Below are 17,196 nucleotides of genomic sequence, written 5' to 3'. Positions count from 1 at the left end.
TCTTCAATAATTTATTATGCTAGATGTACTTGATACCTACAATACAACACTGGAATATTCTTACACATTCTAGTTTTTATTTACAAGCAAAACTTTAGATGTGAATAATTACTGTGCTGTCTAGAAAGTCATATTAAAAATAATTTCTTTTCTATTCCTTCATACATGAAGCCTGCACTGTTCACTGATGTTAACTATAAAAATCTCACTTCATTATCTGTTTCTAATTACAATGTTCAAATTACTTTTGCACGTTTACCTCCTAACTGTTGGGCATGGAAATGGTGAAAGAAATAAAAAAAACAATTGATTTTTCTGAGAAGACCTCATCACTGTCATGAAAAGTAATTTCCTCAGTGTTTGATCCAAGCCATCCCATCACTTCCCAAGACACTTCAGATTTCCCATTTGACAGCTCTGCTTCTTGTCAGGATCTCTCATATAGGAAAATGGAAGTTGCATTTAATTGTATCTCCTTCCTCCTCCCAGAAGTTTCTCTCCCAGAGGGCAAAGTCATTGGAGAAATTCAGAGAGGACTCTTGCTCTCTTGTAGCATGTTTTTTTAGTTCAAAGCAGCATCAGCTTTACTGCTGCTCTGCAGTGAGAAGAGAGCTTGGATAGCATTGCAAAAGAAAATGTGATGTAGGACAAGCTGATTTAAAAATGGCTTGCAGTAAAAAGGGAAAATCAAGTGAGGGAATCTGAGAAGGTCAAACACTCCTCACATTCTGAAGCTGATCAAACTCTAGTGTTTATTAGATTTTTTATCACAGTGTCCCTCAATCTGTAGTAATGTCCTATCAAGAAAATCTCCCCCAATCCTCCCAATGACAAGAAACCCTCCACTAAACAAAGCAAAATAGAAAACTGAGCAAAGAAAAGAAAGGTTCAAATCTTGACTTTGCCACAGAAGAGTGCTTTTCACGCTCCCTAAGTCAGCAGTTTTCTTATTTCTTTTAATTTTCTTAAGACGTTGTGGATGGGATTTAAGCCAAAAAACAAAAACATCCATGTACACAAAATTCTTTCATGATTGGACTAACCCTGCATTGAGCAATGTATGCATACCAAAATAATATGAGATGTTTGTACTTTGAGGGGCAAGGTACAAGGACAAGCACACACTCTTATACCTGTGCAGAGAGGATGGCAATGAAGCCTCCCGGGAGTAGGAAGAAAGGCTGGGAAAAGAAATACAAGTGGATACAGCAGGGAATCATATCTGTGGTTGCCTCCTGTAGGATGTGTATTGACCTAGTAAATGGAGATGTCTGCAAAGAAGCTATAAATATGCTTGTGCTAATATTATTAAAGCTTTCAGGCGGTTCGGTTTCATCCATATGGCTTTCCAGGGAGATGCCAAAGATGTGGCCCCTGGCCACAGCTTGTCTGAGCAGCACATGCCTACCTGCACTGTAATTGCTTAATAAGATGTAGGGGTTTTCCCTGGATGGATTGTGAAATATATGCAGCTGCCTAAATAGGTGCTCGGTGAGATTTTTAGATCTTCCTAATTCAGTTGAGATCTTTATGAGCAAGACATTTGAATGCTGTTGAAGATCAGAGAGAGCTCAGTGCTTTAAAAGTTGTGAAAAGTTGATTCCTTGCCCTCTTACCCCTCCTTTATGTCTTCAGGAAAATAAAAATACTTTCAGAGTTGTTGCTATCCAGTAGGGGCTTAACAGCCCTGGGCTTGCTTGAACATTCCAGTGTTGCTGGCTAAAGGAAGAAAAACATGGAGATGGAGGAAGGGAAGATAGGAAGTGACTGGCTGATTAATACACTAAACTAATGCGAATACCGAGAGTAAGAAAGCCACTTAAAAGCAGATGATTATCCCTTGCCAATCCCTAAGATCTAACCTCTAAGCTGTTGCTCAGATGATACCCCAAAGCAATTCCTGGCAGAGATCTGTCCCTTGTTCCAGCAGAGAGAGCAGTGAGATGAAGGGGATGTGGTTTAACCAAAGCTGAGACTTTGCTATCTGACCATCTTCTAGAGCTATCTGGCAGTTGCCTGTAGAGCACACATTGGGATTTTTCCCTGGATTGGTCCCACCTGCTGGAAGGCTGTTCTCCCTGTCTCTGTACACATGGCCCCAGCCTGCCACAGAGATTTGTTGCCCTCCTCTTCTGAAGCTAAATCTTTGTATAGGTTTAAAGGACAGGAGAAGGGGTGTTTTGTCATGAAACCAGCCATTTCAAGCTGTAGTTTTGTATCCCAGGAAGATCCATGTTACCTCCTCTTATGGAAGAGATGGGGCAGGACTCCAGAGCACTGGAGTCCCATGGGCATGTGTGCCCTTCTGCTGCCAGGGACCTTTAATCTGTTAGGACGGGCAAAAACCTGCCTGCGCTCCCCCTCTGCTGCATATCTTCTGGCACTTTGAACCTTCTGCTCACTGCGTTCCCTTAAAACCCATGAGGTTCAGGAGAAAAGATGTGGCAAATAAAGGTGTGGTGGCAGTGCTACTGGAAGATAATGGGGCAGTGTGTGAGAATGGAAAGATTTTCCTTTTTTTTTTTTGAAAATCTTTATCTGTGCTCAAACACATGGATAATACTGAAAATCTGTATTTATCTGTTTATTTTTCAGGTTATGGTTTTGTAGATTTTGACAGTCCCGCAGCAGCACAGAAAGCAGTAGCGTCTCTCAAAGCAAATGGCGTGCAGGCGCAGATGGCAAAGGTAAGAACTGTGTCATTGCAGGATAATTTCAGCTGTTGGGTTAAATTTCAAAGAGTTTGTTTTGCTCCCATTTTTCTTAAGGTTTTAAATTGCTTATTCCAAAGATTCGTTCATCCTTTAGCTCCAACTAGCCTTGTTCATCCCATGGTTTATCTGTGTTCTTGAGAGCTGTGTCTCATGTAATAGGCTCTGCTCTTGACTCTCTCTCTGCCCCTCTGTGTGGAGAGAGTTTTAAGACAGAGCACTAAAGTGGAAGAGCATTGGAAATGCCTTTTGCTAAGTACTGGATGAAAGAGTTGCCTTTTCTTCACCTTGAAGTTGTCTTCAAATGGTTCCTTTTCTTTGGAAAAGTTACTCTTTTCTGATGTGGCTGGTGGGCTTCTCTGAAGGAGTGATTGAGCATAAGGAAAATTTGGTTGATCTGCCTAGGTTTGGCTTCTCCTTCTTGTTGAGTTTTGGGGGTGTTTTGAGGACATAAATGAAAGTGTAGAGGGTTGCTGAAAGAATAGTTGGTAAAAGTAGTCTGGAGGTGACTGACATCTGTTCACAGAGTCTGCAGGAGCCATAGCAAGCACAGCGAGCTCAGCCACTCTGGTCTTGGAATTGTCCTTCGTCCCCAGGAAAAGGGGCTGATGGTGGGACAGGGGTTACAGTAATGACCATTGTGTGGTCCAGTTGTTGCCTTTTTGAAGGTGAAATAACGTGTCTTTGCGCTCTAGACTGTGTCAGCCAGCAAAAATAGCTGTTGCTTTGTACTTCAAAAATGGCTTGTCTGAAAATCACAAAAAGCACTTAATATTGCCTGATTTAGTCTCTGTAGAAATGATTCTGTTCTAGAATCTAAAAGAGTGAAAGCAAACAGGTAATTACAAAAAAAAAAAGAGAGAAATCAACTAATAAACAACCGTCAGATTTGAAGATTTCCACTTAAAGGAATGTTGGTGGTTTAAACCTTTGTTTTTCAATGATGTCTCAGTTAAAACATAGTTTTGTTTCGGTTTGTGGATTTTTTTAATTATTTTTTTTTATTTTACAGAGAAGAGTAATTGCTGGTAAATGAGGTTCATTTGCCTTCTGCTGAATTAGACTCACTGTGCCTGAAAGTAACTGGATGTCATAGATGTATTTCTGTTTAACAGTGCCCCACAATGCAAGCTAGGCTGTTTTATTGGCTCTTAGTTTTTATTGACACATGGTGATAAAAAATATTTGCTTCAAATGGGTAAAAGATGGCAAGCTGAAGAATGTGGACTTCTACTAAGGACTGTGCTGTTTTATTTCTCAGATATACGGCATCTCCTTGTTAAAATATAGGCAATTTGATGCATTAGTCAAGCTGTGGAAAAGAAACCAAAGACAGGAGATATGTTTTGTCCTAATGATTGATATCAAAATGCCATTTCTAGAAAGGAGTAAATCTATATAAATCTGTAAAAATCTAAATCCATATAAAACTGTACAGTTATAGATTTAAAAGTATAGATTTAAAGATAGGATTGAAAGATAAATCTATGCTTGGGGTTGTCAAGATTCAGAACAATGAACAATTGCAGTACTTATATTCATGGAAACACCAGAAAAGACGATGACTTAAAACACTGTGGTTTGGATTGTCCAATATTTAGGGACTAAAAGCAAAGCCTGATGTTTTCAGAGGGAGAAGGGCTGAATCAACCCTTGGTTAGTTTGTTTTCTAGGGAACCTGCAGCAAGAGTAGCTTTTTGCCCTGTGAGATTTTGAGGCGTCTGGTGTGTACAGATTTGTTTGCTTAAGACTGACTGTATTTTTATTCATTAGCCATGGTGCCTGGAATCTCAGATAAATTCTTTTTAGTGTGTTTGATAGCTCAAGATAAATATACAACTGACTTTTCTTATCTCTGAAAAAATCTAAGTATTTAGAAAAGTGGGGTTTCAAAGGAAATTGAGATGACTCCACACAAAGTACCTCGCATTGCTGAGAAGGCAGGAGCCTGGGAAAGCAAATCTATCTGGAGAAACATGTTAGTTCTTGCACATGTTGCAAGCCAAGTTACATAACAGGACTGAAAGACAGCATTACCTGCCAGTGTCTGAATTAACAGTGGGGGCTCAGAAGAGGTTATGAGGAAAGGGGCAGAATAATCATTTAACCTGCATTTCTGGAAGTTTGTCCAGAGCAGTTTTATTTCAGGAGCTGCTTTAATTAGTGGAGAGTGGTGGCTCTCAAATGAAATCAAAATAAAAAGAGTTAAGTCTGAAGAAATTCCCTAAACCTTTGGTGTGCCATGCTTCCATAATATCAGTGTCCTCTGTCTTTTACTCTGCATTGCAAAGCAGTGAAATTGCCCCATGTAGAGGCCAGAGAGGAGACAGACTGTAACCTGGGTTTCAGGAGAGGTAAAAAATCTCTGCCCAGCTGTAGATGCTTTTGAGTAAAGGTGAAAGAGGCCTTGGCCAACTTCTTCTATGGGCTGGCCTTCTTCAGTAAAGTATGCTCAAGTGTCGGTATTGTCTGTGATGTTTTCCTGGAGAGAGCTCTTGCTCGGAAAGAGTGGTTCTTTCTCAGTTTTAACACAATATAATTTTTCTCCTAGAAATCCAGGAATCTTCTTTGAAAAACAAAAAGCAGAACTGAACCCCCGCCCATGTTGGCTAGCAGAAGTATCTTGTGGATACTCGAGTAAAACGTACTCATTTTATTGATGCTAAAAAATGGCCGCCTCCCTCTTTTTTTTATAGCATTTGGACACCATTTTGGCTGATTTTCTTTCAGAGTGCTGCCTCTGGGAGCAGGTTAAACTCTGGTGGATTGATGCTCCAAGTCCCATCAGTATTGGAAAACTTGTTCTGTTGAGGCTAATACACCCCATAAACCCACAAAGGGAAAAAAACCCAACTGTTAAACATGTCTGAATTCTCTTTTCGTTCTGGTTTGAAACAGGCTGGCTAGGATTTGGCCGAGGGAACAGCAGTAGTATGCCTGCAGAGGCAGTGGTGGCAGCTGAGGAGATGAAGTCTCATAAGGCCCACTTGGTGGACAGGGACCCACACAAGGACCCACACAACTTCCCATTACAGGAGAGTTGTGTGAGGCTCTTGCGCTCACGTGTTGTCACCTGGCTTCTTTAGCATTTCTCTGTCAGAGGTATGGGAACCAGGAGTTCTGACCACTGCTGCTTTCCTTTTTTCATCTAAGTTGTCCATCTTTTTCCAAAAGTGCTTCTTAAGCATTTCATTTATTGAGAAGAATTAATGCAATGGAGCTGCTGGGGGATGTTTTCCTAGCTGGCGTGGCTTATTTTGCTGTGTGCCTCCTGTGTGCCTTTGGACATGCAGATTCATTTGTGTGTATGTAGTGCCTGCTTGCTGAGGCTCAGAGTCCAGGTGTTTTTTTAGGTTTCTCCTCTTACTAAAAAATGGCACAACTGATATGCCTCTGGATAATCTCACAGGAATTATTGATTTTGTTGTCTCTTTATGCTAGGGACTACAGAAACATGACAGAAAAAACATTGCTTATGTGCATGATTTATATATCAATTTAGGTTTTTTCCAGATCCTCCTTTCCTGCATTTCCTAGAAAAATATTATAGACAGAATATGGAAAATTAAGAAGGAGAATCTTAGTAATATGGGAGTTGGCTCAGACAAGTAGGCAAAGAAGCCTAGTACACATGAAAAATGTATCAGTGTTCTAATAAAATCTGTAGCCGCATCTATTCTTGGGATTTGCTATAGTCCTTCAGCCAGAATTACACATTCATGAGGAAACTTCTTAATCTACTTTATATGTAAGTTTTAATGATGCCAAGGAGTCTAAATCACCTGAAAAATCAATAGAAGTCTGCTGTCTAAATAAATTTGAGCATCTGAGCTTGTGTCAGCCTGCAGTTGAGCTGTGCAATCAGTTTATCCCTTCGCAGACATTTGGAGTCCTCTCTACCATTTATTATTTCCAGTTCTAGTCTGCTGTAAGATTGCATAATGTGGAAGTTCAGGGGAAGGTAGGTTCTTGCAGAGTATCTAATAGCTTCTTTAATACCTAGCAGCCCATCATTTGTTGAAACAAATGCATTCACAATGGAAGTGTTTTCAGTCCTGCTTTTATAAGGATTAAAAATGTATTTCATGTTGTGTGTCTTCTCTGGGTTTTCCTTTTGTACGCGTAATGCATTTAGACATCCTCAAGACCTGCGTGAAAAATGCGGATATTGGAGGAATATTTAATTAGCGCTGGCAGTTGTCTAAGTCCAAGGGACCATTTCTTGACTACTCTGCTGCAGTAATTGCCATCCAGAAAGTACACCACAGGAACTGGTTCTGGAAAAGGGCTGTGCCAGTAGGCTCTGATGTGTTTTCCTCCACAAGGGAATTGCAGAAAGTGATTTTGCTTCTTGTGTGATATTTTTTCTCATCTTTCCATCATGCGGAAGGTTAAATACAAGGAGTAATCACCATCTAGGTGAAAGATAAAAGGGAGCTGTTTCCCATAGAGCAGAGCCAAGCACAAGAGCTTCTAAAGAGGAACAGAGAGCTGGTTGCTGTATAGTTAATAGACACATTTTCTCCAAGGACCAAGGAAAAGGAAATCCCACAGAAGAATCTTATTTATTTTCCAGACTTTTGCATAGGTTTCAAGCATTGCTCTGGTATGAGTCAGCTGACGAAATAAGTTTGTTCTGTCCGCTTATTTTTCAGCTTCGTGTTCTCTTCTTTTTAAATTACTTCCCTTTTTTTCTGTCAGACACCAGTACTCTAAAGGGCTGATTCTTAACATGGAAAAACTCTGGTGAAAACCCTTCTTTCCAATATTTTAAACCTAGATTTTTAATCAAAAGTTTTGTTTGTTTTTACAGTTTAAAAAATCATGAAAATAATAAGAATGCTGTTCCTACAAAATATGAAATATGGCCGATACACGTGATACACTAGTTTCCTAACTCATGATTGAAATGTCTGCAAATTTTAGCTAATGAAACTTCAGGATACTGATTGGTTGAGTTTTTTGATAATATTTTTGGTTAACATCCCTCATGGACTGAGCTAACCTTCCTTTTGAAACCAAAGTGGGATTCTAGGAGTTTTAGAGCTCAATGTTGAAATTGTCCGGCTTTGTTTTACTCCTGCGCTTTAATTATCAGATACCCCACCCCCAGCAAACTTCTCCATGAAGTCTAATATTTGCATTGGTGATTTTTAAAACGCTGTTGTTTGCTGCTAGAGCAGGAACTGCTGCCCCTGCAAACCTCGCCATGCTCAGCAGAGTAGGAGAAGCTGAGAACATGGCTGTGCTGGCCACATTCTATGTCATTTCTGAATGAATTGCACAGCCAGGCGTAGGCTGCTGCTGCTGCAACAGTTGTCAGAGACGTTTGGCACAACTCTTGCATGTGTGTGGAGCTCTCTCCAGTGAGCTCTCCTCTTATCTTCCTGTAATGTGCACCCTCTCTCCCAGTGCTTTTGCACAGTGCGTACTGGCTGGCCAGTACTGACCTGAACTGATAACAGTCCTGGGATCAATTAAAATGAAAAGCTATAGCTGGAAAGAAATGAGAATTAGTCTGGTTTAGATTTGGAAATTACACATGCAAATGTCTCTCTCTTTTGATTTCTTTTACCAAGTCAACCATACCAAAGGTGTCCTGCAGAAGCACTAACCAGGAGTTCCAAGTTTCATGTACTGCTACATATCAAAATCATGCTGTCCTCATCCTCTCTTGCCTGCTTACCTCTGTTTTTCATAAACTATCCTTTACTCTTGGAATGGGGAATCATAGTTTCCTAGATGGGGCTGGCCTTTAAGTGCAGGTTTTGTAAATATAGGATATTTTTCCATTTCTTAAAGGATAATAATTGACAAAGCAAGAGCATTAACAGGATGCTGAATTATTTGTTTGTATTAGGTTTTATCTCAATTTTTTTTCGGAAGATATGCCTTTCAAAGCCTGGAAGATTTTTTGTGTTGTTTGGTTGTTCTTTTCCAGATAAACACTGTCTAAATTCAGGATTCAAATCACAGATGTGTCAGCAAAGGGCTAACTTTAAATTTCAGAAAATCTGCAATAGCAGATGACAGTGTCCTATGAGTGTCCTAGACAATCAAGACTAAAAAGCAGTGAGCAGCTTTGCACAAACAATGATAGATTGGGGTGATAGCAAAGATACAGGACATTAATGGAAGGACTTCCTAGTCTTATTCAGCCTTGAAAATGTCATGCTTCTACCTGAGAACTGCATGGTAGCTAGTGTGAAATGATCTTAGGATCCTTTTCCTGCTTTCAGATATGCATTCACAAGGCAATATAGAATGCATTAGCTTGAACCACTCTTGAAAGAACATCAAGTTACCCTGGAGGTACTAAAATCCAGCAGTCCTTTCACACTTGCATGTGTTGCCCCTAAAAAACATGTAGATCAGCATGAAGGAGAGTATGCACATCAACAGTGTTTGAACCACACCTGCCAAATTCATAAACAAGAATTTCTTTGGGGGTTTTCAGAAGTGCTTAACTTGACATAATTCTACTCTCTGAAAGTGCATGGAACTTTACTGTTGGCTAATTGAGAGGAATTAGGTCAGTACTATGTTCCTTTGTTCCCAAAAATTGTAGCTCAGCATCTTTCTTAACCACTAAGTTAGCTTAGAAAATCTTACAGCACACACAATCATGTTTATTTTCTAACTATCCCCTCAGACAGACCTGGCCATGGTATTTTCCTTCCCTTTTCAAGTGCTGCTTTAGTTTCTAGATTTACTTGATTTTTTTTTCATACTGTAACTTCATCTAACATTAAAACATTTCTCTGCCTTTGAAAATTAAAATACAAACAATCAGTAAATATATCCACCTCCATGCTATTAATGCCTTGCACCACAGAACAGATGCTGCAAATGAAAAATATAGCCAACTTTTAGGCTGAAGAATAGCGGAATTATTGGGTTCTTTTCGGGTTATGAACTTCAGCCAAACAAGAGTTGGCCTTTTTTCATAAATACACATTGTTCTTGACTTTCCTCTGACTTGGAACACATTTGAATTTGTAATAATACAGCTGAAATCCACAGAGCTTTGGCAATCTAAGCTGGGGAGAAGAATGGGGCTCCCTATCTTTAGCACTCACATAGCTATACATCTTGGAAGCTTTTGCACTCTCTTTGCAAACCCTTTATGTTTGCAGAACAGGAAATCTGAGTCCTGCAAATGAGTTAAACACTGGAGTCAGATTAATTCTTTTTTGCCTCCATACTCAGGAAACTGCAAAAGCCCCACGGAGGAGTTATCCGACCACAACTATGCAGCTTGGGAAGCTGGAGCTCAGACTGAGAAAAACTGTGTTCTAAATTCAGTAAGCATAGCTTTACTCACCAGGAAAAACCCAGCACACTCTGAAATGATAAGAAAACGGTGGTTTTAGAAAAATATTACTGTGGTAGAAAATGGACGTAGCCTTTCTTTCAGTGACATGTCATTTAATTATGTTCTTCTGTAGATCAGCCTGAGGACAATGCTTTCATAAGGTGAGAAACAACAATTCATTGTATCTAGCATGATGATTCATATGACCACCAGCAGGAGGATATGTGCATGCTTTTTGGGGTACCACTTAGTCTGGACTAAAACACAGCTTCAACAAAGCAATGCAGTTTGTGTGAAAACCAGGCCACTTTCTGATTGCTTGGTTTGATTTGGAAAGCAGGTGTGGAAACTTCAGTAGCATTTCTTCTGAGCTGATGTGAGTGCCTGTATAACAGCTCATCAGCCTGGAAATACACAGGTGCACACTCTACCAGTAAACACAAATCTACCAGTAATATTCATAGATATTCCCTGTGCACCTTTGCATCCCCCTCTGAATATCTAAATGTTACTTATTAGTGAATACTCTGCTTGTTATTTCTTTATTAATGACTGTCTCCCATTCAACCAACATGTCTGAGTGGTTTGGCTGTAATCTAAATAAATTTTGGTTTAGATGCAGTTTTGTTCACTAATGAATGATAATTTTTGTTACTATAAAAGGAACCTCTATTTTTCCTTTGTATAAAAATATGAAATTAGGCTGTGCTCATGCTACATGCAACATACTGAGTCATAATGGCAGCTCACTGAATTTTTTAGTCCTTTCCCTTTACGTATTTGTGCTCAGACAGGGAGATAATGATGACATGAACAGCTGAATTCTATTTGTAGTCATGATAAATTAGCTTTGATGTGATCAAAATAAATGCAGAAATATAAGAATGTAAAACTGGCCATATCAGACCAGAATAAAGTTTATTCTGGTATCAGATTCTCTTTCTGATAATGCACTATAGCACGTGCCAACAGCAGAGTACAAGAACCAGACAAGCATCTGAGGATACTTCCCCAGAGTAGTCTCTTAGCCTCTAGCAATTTGCAATTTGGGATTTCTTCAGCTTGTATTGAATAGACATTTGTAGAACTGACTCCCCATCCCCAAATAAACAATTTATGCTGCCTGTTTTGCATTTAAAATTTTGGCAGCACAACATTCAGCCATAATAAATTCTTCAGTTTATCTTCATGTTTTTCAAAGATCCATCTCCTTTACTTGCACTAGACCTGCAATGCTGATTTCATCGATTGCTTGCTAATTCTTGTATCAGAAGAGACAGAAGGCTCTTGTTCCCTATGAATCTTTTTCATGACACTTACAATTTTATAAAATGCAATCATAACTTCCTTTAATCGGTGTTCTGTTTCCAGTTTCAAGAAGGATGTGCCAGGATGTGTGTGCGTCAATAAGGATGTGGTTCTTAGAAGCAAGGAGCAGTTGCTAAGTAATGAACGTGAAGCATGTTAAAGTGGCTTTGTAACATGAGAGCAGAGCTGACAGGAAGCTTAGAGGGTCATTTTATATCAATATGCTGGACATGAGGCGAGTGTTGCTAATGCTGTGTAGTGCTGCAGCCTGGGAAATGGGAAAATGGACACATAAAGGAAGGGTACATTTGGTTGGTATCAGGCACTTTGTAAGGCAGTCCTCATTTTGCACAAGGATAAATGCACATATTAGATTAAACCTAGGAAGATCAATTTTTTAAATAAGAGCTGTCAGCTTTAGGAAAGTGTACCCCAGAAATAATTGTAGTGTTAAAAAAAAAGCAACAGAGCTATTCCTTCAAAGCAGCAAGTGAAGTACAACCCCTAGTACAAGAATATGTGTTCATTGTGTCAAAAGGAAATATACCCAACTCCCCCCATCTGTGTATAAATAAGGTTTTATAAATACTTGCCTTAAAGTCTGGGGTTGTTTGGTCACTGCTTTCCTTAAATATTAGATCAAATTAGTATCTGTCATATTGATGGACAATACCTGAAACTGATGGCACCAATGGATCAATACCTGGTGAATTCTGTCAGCAGGCTTGAGGGCTTCATCTTTTCCAAGGGTTGCTGAAGCACCCCTGTGCATTTTGTCTTGCACCCAGTGCTTGGGCATGATGTGACCAGCAATGCTGCAGCACATGCCTTCGTATCTAAACCAAGGAAAGGACTGCAGCAGATGTCATGCTGTGCAATGAATCCTTCTTTAGGAGAGATTTATGTTCATATTCTGCTTTCTCTAGAGCTCATGGAAGAAAATTACCCTTTTATTAGTCAGAGTTCAAAATGGTGGACACGTAGAAGAACCTAGGGGCCCTAAATTGCCAGTTCCTCTACTGTTTAGGTAGATGGAGTCTCTCTGTGATTCCCAAAGGAATCCCAAAGCCTCCCATCTGGGAGGTTTACACCTACCAAAGACACCCCTTACACTGCATTAATGGAGGTGCAATGGTTATTTCCTCTACTGCACCTCACAACTTTGTGCTCTCAAAAACCACAGAGAACAATGAAAACTTTGATGAAAGCAGCTGTAAAGGCATTTTTTGTAGTTGAAAAAGTTGGACCTCCCCCATGTTATTCTAACACAGTTAGAATATGGGTATGGTATTTGGTAGGAGGTATATTTTTCCCTTGTTAAAATGGATACAGCTTTGTTTATCTGGGTGCCAGTAAGTTACAGAGTGGGGTGTGTTCAATGATTATCACTTGTCAGTCATCTTCTATCCTGCTATTAAATTCAAAAAGGAAAAGAGATAGTGAAAAAAGATGTTCATTTCTAGTCGAAAACTTTGGAGTTGGGATAATTAAGGCTTGGTGCTAGAAAGCTTGGCTTTGAATTCCTCAGAACAGGTGAACATACCTTTCTAGTAGTTCAAACTGAAGTCTGTGTCTCAGACATCACTTCTTCATGCAATTGACTCATTTTTGGTCTTTAAATTCAGTTGGTAGACAGCTAAAGAAAGAGAAGACACCTTGAAGAAAGGCTTCCCCATCTTCAAAGGCATCTTTGCATTTTACTACCCCACTTAGTGGATAGATGATGCTGCTCCAGTGCAGTATTACAGTTCTGCCTCTCGGTGTATGGACATAGGGGGTTTGTGTGCAACTCTGTGCATGCCTATTTGATAAGTATTCAAGAAACTATATTTATATCAATGTATGCCCACATTTATAGGTGATAATTTAGAAATATTATTGAGGAGATTTTATAATATAGTAAGATTCTCATGAGTAGCGAAAAGTATTACAGTGGTATTTTCATAATATGTGCTGTTGGAGTATGACTATTTGTTAGTAATACCTCTAAGCCCTGAGAATAAAATCGTGTTCATTTTGTAATGTGCTGTAGAAATAGGAAGGAAATTGGAGGTAAATTAAATATTGGTCATAATCAACCAGTATTTTTCCATCTGTCAGCAAAACCTGGCAAAAAAACCCTCCAAAACAACAACAAAATTGTAAATTTTGAGACGAGATTTAGTGATTTACTGTCTGCTTTAAGTGTGCCTATGGCCTGCAGTAGAGGTACACAGCCTCAGGGTTTCCCAGATATTTTCATAACTTATTTGTCCATTTTGCATAAAAGGTTATGATCCCACCATTTATCTAAACATTTTCCTAGTCACCTACTCCCATTATAGCTTGTTATAAAAAGCCAGGACTATCATTTATATGTCTGTGTTGCTTTATTATAGGGATGCAGCATAAAGCAGCATGTGGAGTCAGTGAATGTGAGGGTTTTCACAGTGTCTTAGCTTCCAAAAAAATCTTTTCCCTTGCTTAAAAACTGTTCATCAATGAAAGGTCATCACTTCTAATAGCATGACCTAGTTCACTTCAGCCTGCCTTCCTGCTGCATGGCACATTTCACATGGTAAAATCGTGGGTTTGGTAAAGGAGCCAGAACTGATCCAAACCAGGTTGAAGTCTGGCTGTTATGGGGTCTCAGTGGTCTCACTGCCTTGCCCTCTCTCCTGGGGCTGCTGAGCCTAGAGTAATGGAAATGCTTCCCTTTTAGAAAAAAATTAATTAGCTGAAATACATAATGGCTCTCTTTTGTATGATCAGTCTTCTGAGTCTGCTTGAACTCAGGCTTTCTATGTTGAAAAGGAGTGTTGGATGCAAACTCTGCTTTGGTTTGCTTGACGTTCAAATAAATAGTTTCATCTTGCATGATTACATTGTTGCATGCTATTTACTTCTCTCCAGTATGTAAGTAATTTCCAGATTGGCGTACAAGGGTGCCTGGAAAAGGCTCAACATTTTGTGTCAGTGAGCAATTAGATTAGTTACAGGGGCACCTCTCTGCACTCCTCTAAGTGACTATTGTGCTGGCTCTCTTTGATCCCAAGACATCTGGGAAGCCTGGTGCAGACTTATCTAAAGGACGCGGTGTGAAAAAGTAGCAACTTCGGCACTTTCCTCCTGGGAGCATCATCTAGTACTTTATCCTTTATACTGAGTTTTACTGAAGGTTCCTCCATTTCTTTGTTGAGAGGTCCTTTGAATGTGTGGTAGCTGAGACGTGAAACACTTTATGCTGTGATGGAAACCTCTCACAAAATGCAGCCCTCTCAAGTCACCTGGTCTTAACGGTCATAGATCAGATCAGGCATTGAAAAATAGCTGTAAATACTATTTGTTGCCTGTTTGTGGTATTTCTTTGATAACCCATTGTGTTGGTCTTTAAGTTAATACTTTAGAAGTTTTTAATAGTGGTATTTGACTTCACAAATATTTGTCCTTCTGTAATGTCCCCCCTTTGTTCCCATGTAAAAGGAGTCCTTTCACTTTAGTCTTTTTCCACTCTAGTCAATCCACACAAAGCATTGGGAAAGCAGAATGATACCGCATTTGCATCTTTCCTTTTGCTATTGTGAATATAACACATTCTTTATAGGGTGTTCCTACACACCTATCACAGTCCTGTTGCAGTCTTGGATCTGAGCTGCGTGGATGTTACAATAGGCAGACAAAGTCTATCTTCTAGGATATTCACAGTTCTTCTTGTGACATGCCACTAACTGATAGTGTTTTTCTATACCTTTTCTATTATAATCCATCTTTTTTGAATCTGGTTGAGTGGAGCTGTATGCTATTTTTCAGAGAGTCTGCAGTGCTGTAATATGTATATTTTACTGCCTTTTAGTCAATTGATGAGCACTGTAGAGTTTGCATTAGAGATTCTTATTTTTAGCAGTTGTATGAACTACATTATTTTGCATGCTCTGTTGTTAAATTTCATTTGCTCAATTAAATCTCTGGATGCCTTACCAGGCCTAGATGCAAATGCAGATGTTACATTTTATAAGTGCAAATTTAAAATGATGCCACAAGTGTTTGCAAATGTTTGCAGTGAAAGATCTGTTCTTCAGCTTGTCCTTGGTGAGTACATCAATTGTTTGGCTATTTAGCGCCATAAATGCGACACCTCAAGTGTCTTGAGTTGTGCTCAGAGAGACTTAGTGTCCCAGGGCTTAATTTCCAGCTGTATATAACTCCAAAGATATAGTAAGCCAAATAAGAGATATAGAAAGTTATATTTATGTGTTTATAAACTTAAAATGCTTTCTGAACTGCTGCATTTCACAAAGAAAAGTGGATGTGAGAAAATAGCAATAGGGGATAGATGGGTTTCTAACATGTTAAATCTTGGAATTTTTGCCCCATGGGAACATTTGCTTCAATGATGATAAAATCTCACATTTTAAGAAATGAGGATTAGATTCCATGAAGTTTGCAGATTTTTATTACCTTTAAGATTAATTTTTCTTAAAAAAAAAAAAAAAAGGCAACCCCACAAACTCTATTATCTATGCAGATACTTCACTGCTAAAAGGTTTAACATGAAGATAGAATGGTGAGAAATATAGGCCAAAGTTAGAGAGCTAATAAGAAGCAAATGAGTATTTTACTAGGTCTTCTTTCTTGTTTTTGGTTGTTTGTGTTGTGATTTTTTTTTTTGTCAGAATTACTGTTCACATAACTCTTACATAGAGGAAAACCTTGAGATGTGCAAAGTGTTTGCTAAGAGAATGATCTACTCTGTTCAAACTGGTACTCTTAAGAGATGCACTCTTGAGATATATGTCTCTAATATTTGTTTTAGACAACTGTGAAATCTGGCTGTCTCAATATAAATATCTAGATGACATACATGCACAAATATTTTTCAGGGAATCAAGTTCAGTTTTTTAAGGCAGAACTTGATTTTTGGGAGTAGGAGCTGAAATCTGGAAGTTTGGATGACTCAGATGACCCTCAGCCTTTTTGTACTGCCATTCCTAATCATGTTTGAAAACAAGATTGTTCAGAGTCACATAGCAGTCATTTGTGGTTCTGAAGTTAGTTGGTTTAAGATACAGATCTATATTTTGGACCCAGAGTTAATTGGGTTAATATACCCACATATATTCAGCTGTCAATAGTGAGTATAAAGTCTTTTGTTAGAAAGATTTTCTGGATTGTTTCAAGATTTTGACTGTCTGGGTCCCTCGTTTTTTTTACCTATGTAAAATGCTTCCCTGTCTCGTCTCTGCTCTATTTTATCTTGAAGCAGAAATGGAATATATTGAAGGGTTTGTTCAACAAATGATCTCTGTTGATCTTTTAATTTTAATTCCATTCACACTTTTTCTTAGCTTTTGTTTTAGAAAAAATAATTCAAGGTAGTAATGTATTTGACAAAAAAATCTCAATTTTTTGATACTGTCTGTCTTGATCATCGATAATGTAACTGCCCTTCCTTAATATATTAGTAAGAACAAAAACAACCAAAAACTTTTCTCTTTGAAAACAAGCAACAAGCTTTTGTTTTCACCCTTAGTGAAGTGGTGCAAGATTTTATTCTGGAAGAATTGAGAAATAGGGGTCAGGTTTGCCTTTAAAACTCAAGTCCCAAATAGAGGAAAATATTCATATTAAAGAGTCCACAAAACTCTTGTGTCTCTCAGTGTGGGCCCTCTGTGCCTGCTGTGGATAGTTTGGAGCCTGAAGGCAAAGCTGAGATAACAGAATTTTTCCTGGAGGTCAGCTTGGCCCATCAAGCTGAAACCGAAATCTAAGCATCTGGCCTTCTGGGCAACTCTCTCTTTATCAGCCAAAGTCAGTGATGTGCACTTTGACCTGCTGAATCCATGAACTGTCTCCTCCCTCACAAATCTGAAGAGCTGAAAGGAG

At 38.9% G+C, this 17,196-nt stretch overlaps 1 protein-coding gene across 5 annotated transcripts in view; it reads left to right on the top strand.

The window, feature by feature from the left end:
• The window catches only part of RBMS3 (RNA binding motif single stranded interacting protein 3), a 703,903-nt gene that overhangs the window by 438,785 nt on the left and 247,922 nt on the right, over nt 1-17,196 (top strand). For all 5 annotated transcript variants that reach the window (XM_066194111.1, XM_066194121.1, XM_066194148.1 and 2 more), the window contains one exon: nt 2,596-2,687. In XM_066194111.1, the coding sequence (XP_066050208.1) occupies nt 2,596-2,687 (92 nt within the window). The remainder of the gene's footprint in view (nt 1-2,595; nt 2,688-17,196) is intronic.

The sequence above is a fragment of the Chamaea fasciata genome, unplaced genomic scaffold, assembly GCF_029207755.1.
Source record: "Chamaea fasciata isolate MVZ Bird 193981 ecotype frontalis unplaced genomic scaffold, bChaFas1.0.hap1 SCAF_1, whole genome shotgun sequence".
NCBI classification, from domain to species: Eukaryota; Metazoa; Chordata; class Aves; order Passeriformes; family Sylviidae; genus Chamaea; species Chamaea fasciata.
Note: the sequence above shows the minus strand (reverse complement) of the source record. Positions and strands in the feature narration are given on the sequence as shown.